The sequence below is a fragment of the Passer domesticus genome, chromosome 19 (assembly GCF_036417665.1).
Source record: "Passer domesticus isolate bPasDom1 chromosome 19, bPasDom1.hap1, whole genome shotgun sequence".
Taxonomy (NCBI): domain Eukaryota; kingdom Metazoa; phylum Chordata; class Aves; order Passeriformes; family Passeridae; genus Passer; species Passer domesticus.
In genome coordinates this window covers 8,709,615-8,716,046 of record NC_087492.1, presented here as the reverse complement: position 1 = coordinate 8,716,046, position 6,432 = coordinate 8,709,615, and the positions used below count along the sequence as shown (strand labels likewise).

Here is a 6,432-nt window from a genome sequence, read left to right as displayed (position 1 = left end):
TTTGGCAAGTTGGGCGTTACTTTATTCTTCTCAGGACGAGTGGAGCGGATAGTTCGAGCCACACACACAGAAAAAATTTTGACTTAGTTATCTGTTTTTTGCAAACAAAGGAATCAATGGTCATCCATTCTCAATCCCATCATTCTCTTCATTACTTTGCATTCTAACTGCTGTTGGGCTTCACCCATGGAGACTCTCTGCCCTGACCAGCAGCAGCAGCAGGGCTGGCCCGGAGGCAGAGCCACAGCAGGGGCAAGGAGCTGAAGGGGCACCAGGGAGAGCGGGGAAGAGAGAGGCTGGTGAGACAAGGCCCGGCCTGTAATTTTAAAGGTTTTTATTAACAAGATAACTTAACGCTACTTAACTAATTATATACTAATTTAATACAACTAAAATGTCATCTTTCTGATGACTGTTGTTACAGGCGTTTCTCGCTTCGGACAAGATGTCCCAGGTCGAGGACTGGGTGATGAGTCCTGTCCATGTGGCTGGGGGCTGTTGATGTCCGGCAGGACTGGAGAGGCTGGTCGAGCCCTGGGGCCCGTGAGACCTGTCGGGGAGCTGTTCGTGGCTGGTGCTCTCGTGAGGCGGCAGGGCCTGGGGGTGAAGTGAGGGTGAGCTGCCACAGGTGCTGGCCCCACCCACCAGAACTCAAGCACTTGTCCCACACTGGCCATGGCCATTTTCCCACCTCACTCCAGCTCCAAGCTCAGTTACCCCATGTACCAGTCCTCCCAATCCATTCTGCCCCTTCCTTCTTACCCCAGACGCAAAATACCCATGCCACATTAGCCAGATCTGCACACAGAGCCTTATTCATTCTACAGCCCGTACCCAGCAGATAATCAGCCCCCTGTTCATTATCCCCCATGCCCTAACGGGGCCATACCTGATGCGTCCTCTGTCCTGATTGCCATACGATGCTGGTCATTACGGCTCCTGGAGATGTGTCCGTCACTGGGCTGCAGCAGGGTCACACTGGGCTGAGGAGGAGAGGGCAGCTGGCTGCAATGCAGGGCCCAATCCAGCATCCCCCAATGAACCTCCCAACCCAGGTCTCCCTGGGAACTGAAGGCACAGATTGCCCCTGGATAGTCAGCAATGCCATCAAGCCTCAGTCGCCATTCTGTGTCCCCACCTTCATCATGCCTACCTTGTTGTGGAGTACCAGGAAACGCTGCAGCTCTGCACTTGTATATGGAGAAGCCTTGATGTTCTGCATGGTGGAGCTGCGGCTCTGATGGTCCCCAGAGCTCTGCGGCACACGGGGGACCCTGCCATTGACCAACTGCCTCCTGTGGGATGGGGCAGAGGATCCTCAGTGCCCAGCCCTGTGGCACCCTGGGCACCACCCTGCTGTGCCAGGGAGGGGACGGGCAGTGCTGCCTGCAGGGACATGTCCCTGCCAGCTCCTGTCCACCAGCTGCAGGAGCCCCAAGCCCATCCACCCGGCTGGATCTGCTGGCTCTGTCCCCAGAGCCAGGTGTGCTGGCCATGGCCGTGGCAGGTCCCTGTGCACAGGACACCAGCTGGCAGGAGCTGGCCTGTCCCAGCTGCAGGGCTTGGTTTTGGGAACTCCTTTCACAGGAAGCACACAACTCCCCACCAAGCTTGAGCTCAAATTGAAAACAGACACAGCTCATCAGATGTGCTTTCAGCAACCTTGGGACAGAGATGTGGGTGAGACAGGGCAGGGCAGGGCAAGGAATGCAAAACCCCTCAGACGTGGGGCAAGCACTGGCCCTCCACAGCTGCCTTCTGCTCCCCAGCTCTGCCCAGCCCCGCCAGGCTCCTCTGCCCCAGGCCAGGTGCAGAGCCCTCCTTGCTGTGGCAGGGCTATGCTGCACCCCAGGAGCCAGAGATGTGTCCTCAGGGCCCTTACCTTTGGCTGTGCTGTGGCTCCTTGCTGGGGGGCATTGGCTGCAAATAAGGCAGTGTCTCGGATGACCTGGGGAGGGCAGGAGTCATAGGGGTGTGACAGGGGACCAACAACCTGTTCCTGTTGGAGGCGGCACCCACAAACCCATGGGATTGTACCCCATGGCATCCCGCTGCCTGTAGCCCTTGGGATGAGTGCCCACAGCCCCTGCTGATGGGCAGGGCTGCAGAGGGGGCTCCCCACATCAGCCCCTCCCCAGCAGACAGTGGCACCCCTGTGCCCAGCAGGGTCACTGCTGGCACCCATCTCCCCCACGCCAGCCCCGCTGCCCCCATGCCCTGGTGCTACTCACTGGCCAGGAACCTGCACGGTGAGCATGCGGTCACAGGACAGGCACGTGAAAGGCACTGGCAGCTGCCTGATTAGGGTGAGGGAAGAGGGCTGGCTGAGCTCCTGGGGCCACAGCCCTGCAGCACACAGGCAGCAGCTGGCGGGCAGCAGCCAGGCGCTGGGCAGCTCACGGCACAGGGTCACGGCGTTTGCAGGCTGAACCGTGGGCTCTTGAGCCTCTTTCTCCCCATCCCCAAGGTGCTGGCTGAGGCCAGGGGAAGGCCACAGGCACCCATGTCACCATCCCAAGCAGCCCCTGCAGCGCTTGCAGCCCCTCTCGGGCACCAAAGTCCCCTGTGTGCATGGCAGGAGGGCAGGGCATGATCCAGCTCTGGGACACGGCGTGTCACAGCCCTGCCTGGGAGGAGCAGTTGCCCTCTCCCAGCCTGGCTTCTGGGAGCCTTTGCACCCACGGCCCCATTTTGCTTTGGGAAGGCTCTGTCCTGCAGGTGCCCTCTCCTTGTTCTTCCTTGCCTGTGTGCAACCTGCTGCTGGTGGAAGGATAAGGTGCAGCGGCTTCATCAGCTTCCCTGAGGTTCATTTAGCAGCAGAATTGGTGCCGTGGCAGGGGACCAGAGGGGCAGTGTGTGGGAGAGCTGGAGGGAATAGGATCATCACTGTCCCCAAAGCCATCAGTGTCTCCATCACACTCACTTCTTATACCCAGCAGCATTTTCACGCGACAGCCTATTCTCGAGCTCTTCCATGTTCCTGTTCCAGGAGTCCTCCAGGTGTTTGCGGAACGTCTTCAGCTCCAGGCGATCCAGCTGTGAACAGGTGCACAGCCTCAGCCAGCTGCCCCAGGAGGTGACATGGAGCTCTCCCGGGAAAAGCCTGGAGGGGGATCCTCAGAGGGATGCTGTCTCAGGCTGCCAAGTCCCAAAGGTGCCAGTTCCTCAAGGTGGGGATGAGGTACCCCTCACCTTCTCTTCCATTGCATCACTGATCTGCTGCTGCATCTTATTCCAGTGCTGCTCCTGGCCTGAAATCTGGCTCTGCAACTCCTCCATCCTCTCATCCAGCTCCTCCATGTTCTCTTCAAATTGGCTGCAATTGACTTTGCTGCCCAAGGCAGCTTTGTCCGCCTTCTAGCAGAGGGGAAGAGCAGGAGAGCGGTGGGGAAAGGGATGAGGAAGGACAGGCAGGGCCAGCGTGTGTGAGGGGAGAGGGAGGAGTGCTTCCCCCAGGCCAGCATGGCCCTTTCAGGCTGCTGTGGCCCCATTTGCCCCGTCAGCCTGGTGAGCTTGGTCCCACCATCTGGAGGGTGAGGGACCCCCTGAACTCAGGAAATTCTCCCTCCCCACACCAGTTCTGGCCCCCAGCCCCCAAGGGCAAGGGGCATTTGTCACCCTGCCCGGGAGCCCCTGGGCTGGTACAGAGGCCCCTCTAGACTGTACCATGTCCATTGCTGCCAGCATGTCCTGCTGATCTGCCTTCTCCTTCTGCAGCTTCTCCAGAGACTGGAACAGCATCTTTCAGCACAGAAAGGAACTCATGACACCACAGTAAGGTGGTGGCACACTGCAGGATGTAGAAGCACACCCCTCTCCCCCTGCCCAAAAACCTCAAGGGAATGCACTTGGGACCAGCACAGTGCTGTGAGGAGGTCAGCAGGAGATTCCTTGTGATCCCTGAATGGAGTCGTCTTGGGGGATGCTCTGACCAAAAAGGGGTTTCAGCCACCTACCGTGATATCCTTCTGCTTTTGTTGAGAGTCCTTCTGGAGCATCCCTGAGGCAAGGTTGAGTTTCTCATAGTCTTTTTGGATCTGCAAAAACTTGGCTTCCATTTGCTGTCTCAGCTCCTGATCCTGCTCCCGGGATGGAAGAACATAAGGTGCTGACCCAAGGGGGGTCTGTTTGCTCCTCAGGGGCAAACACACATGACTCAGTCAGTGGCCATGAGCCCACCATGTCAAGAGGACATTTGTATCAAGGCTTTAATTACTGTCCATGCCACTGACTGGTCCAGGCCAATTTGGGCAATTTGGCTCTCCCATAAGATTACAGCAAAGCACAACAGAGCATGAAGATGTGGCATGGAGCTGCAACAGGACCGTGCCAGGAGTGGTGGGAGTGCTCCCCCAGGACCTCACCTGCTCATTCAGCTGGTCGGCTGTCTCATTCAGCATCTGCTCCAGCATGGCATTCCTCCTCTCCTGCTGCTCTCCCATCTTCTGCAGCTCACGCCTTGTCTCCTGCCGCAAAGCCCTGGCCAGCGGGATGGGGGCAAGGGCAGGGTTACCCCTGCAGGGCTGCTGGGCACCTTGTGCCCACAAACCAGGATGCAGCCAGACCATCTGGGCTCCCTTGCAGCCCCCCAGGGTATGAAACCCACTCCTGTCCTCTTACTCAATTTGCTGAGAGATCTCCTTGCTGCTCTCTTCTTTCCACTTGGCTGTATCCTTCCTCAGCTTTTTAAGGTCTTCCTCCAGCTTCTTCATCTGGAAAGGACAGTGACAGTAGAGTCAGGGCCCAGCCATCATGTTGTCCCAGCGTGTGGGCCCTTTAGCTGCATGGGCAGCCCCACGGTCCTCCACCTGGGCCTGAGGCCCTGACACCAAAAACTGATTGTGGAGCCACATTGAAGTTCCCCATGAGAGCCCAAAGATTACATGACCCAACAGCTCACTAAGGCAAGAGACTCCTTAAGCTTCTTTATGTCTCCTTCCATGAGGAGCTGTGTTGTCTTTATCTTGTCAACCTCCTCACGCAGATCCTGGATGAGAGTCATGTCCTAGGAGAGAGCAGTGGTGGCAGTGAGCCTCAGGGAGGGTCAGTGGGGACCCGCAAGCCCTCGAGCCCTGCTGTGGTTTGCCAAGCACTGGGGACAGTGCAGGGCCAAGCTCAGCCAGGCTGGCAGGGCTCTGCAGGCAGCACGGTCCATGCATCTAGCAGGGCCAAGAGTGCTGAGCTTCCAACCAGCAGGGCAGAGGGTACGGGCTGCAGTCTCAGACCCAAAACTTGCTCCCAGCAGCAGCTCACCTGGTTCCGTGACATCTGGACCTTGTTCAGTTCCCCTGACAAATGCCGCTGGCCAGCCTTTAACTTTTCAATCTCCTCGAGATGCTCGGAAACCACCAGGGTCTAGGAGAAAGCATTGTAAGGGACAAGTCACTGGTGAGTGTGTTTTGGAAATATGACTTGAGAACCACAGTGGTCTGCACAGACCTGTGTCTCCTGGAACTTCTTCAGGTTCTCTGCTATGCGGGAATTTTCTGCCTTTATCCCACCAATCTCCTCACTAAGAACCTGTGAAGCAATTCAAGAATCAGGGATGTCAGAGGTGATGGCCAGGGCAGCAACACCCCAAAGAGCCCCACCCTGCCACGGGCAGCCCATGGCTCAGCCAGGTGAGCAGGGAGAGTCCCAGTGCCACCTGCCCCAGCCGGGCTCAGTGCCAGAGCACTGAAGCCCATCCAGACAGCAAAGAGCCCCTGCCAGCGGCTCTGCCAGGGCAGTGAGGGCAGAGCCAAGCACGGCTGTGTGAGGAAGCAGAGAGGGGCTGTCTGCTGGGGGAGTGCCCAGGGGCGGGGAAGAGCCTCTACCTTGGACGTGTGTTTCTTATACTCTTTCATCTCCTTCTTAAATTCTTTCACTTCAGCAGCCACATCAGCAAGTGAGGGGCCACTCAGCTGGCCTGGCCACGGCTCCTGGCTGGTCAGGTACTGCACGTCCAGGTGCTCCAGCACAGCCTGCAGCAGTTTTCTCATGGCTGCAAACTGAATGGCCCCCTTCTGGGGTGTCCCAATGGCGAGATCCAGCATCTGGGAGAGGCTGAGTGTGTCCAGGGATGTTGCCATGACTGCACACACTCTGTCCCTGATTTGTCAGACGCCTTCCTGCCCAGTTGGGTCTGTCAGGGATGAGCAAAATTGGTGACAAATGGGTTAAACAAAAGGCGTGATAGAAGAAATGAGCAAACGTGATAAGGAAAAGGATGAGTAGCCAGCAGGCTCCATCCTCCTACCTTGTCCCTTGCAGTACTGGAACCAGGGTGCTGGTGGCCCTCCTCATCACAACACCCGTTGCCAGGCAACGCACCACTCCACTCCTGGTAACCAGTGGGTTCCAGACTCATGAAGTCATAGATTAATGGAGCCTTGGAATGGCTGGGGCTGGAAGGGACCTAAAAGATCATCTCGTTTCAGGCCCAGTCAGGGA

General features: G+C 57.6%; 1 protein-coding gene across 1 annotated transcript; it reads right to left on the bottom strand.

Moving 5' to 3' along the window:
• Nucleotides 1-418: 418 nt before the first annotated feature.
• LOC135283883 (glutamine-rich protein 2-like) lies at nucleotides 419-6,209 on the bottom strand. The gene is made up of 15 exons (XM_064395024.1): nucleotides 5,817-6,209; nucleotides 5,440-5,520; nucleotides 5,254-5,355; nucleotides 4,901-5,005; nucleotides 4,621-4,712; nucleotides 4,365-4,479; nucleotides 3,957-4,079; nucleotides 3,667-3,741; nucleotides 3,193-3,357; nucleotides 2,924-3,036; nucleotides 2,232-2,297; nucleotides 1,883-1,948; nucleotides 1,154-1,295; nucleotides 890-983; nucleotides 419-597 (listed from the first exon to the last, which is right to left on the bottom strand). The coding sequence occupies exons 1-15, from the start codon at nucleotides 6,069-6,071 to the stop codon at nucleotides 419-421; spliced, it is 1,773 nt and encodes a 590-aa protein (XP_064251094.1). The 5' UTR covers nucleotides 6,072-6,209.
• Between the last annotated feature and the right edge of the window lie 223 nt (nucleotides 6,210-6,432).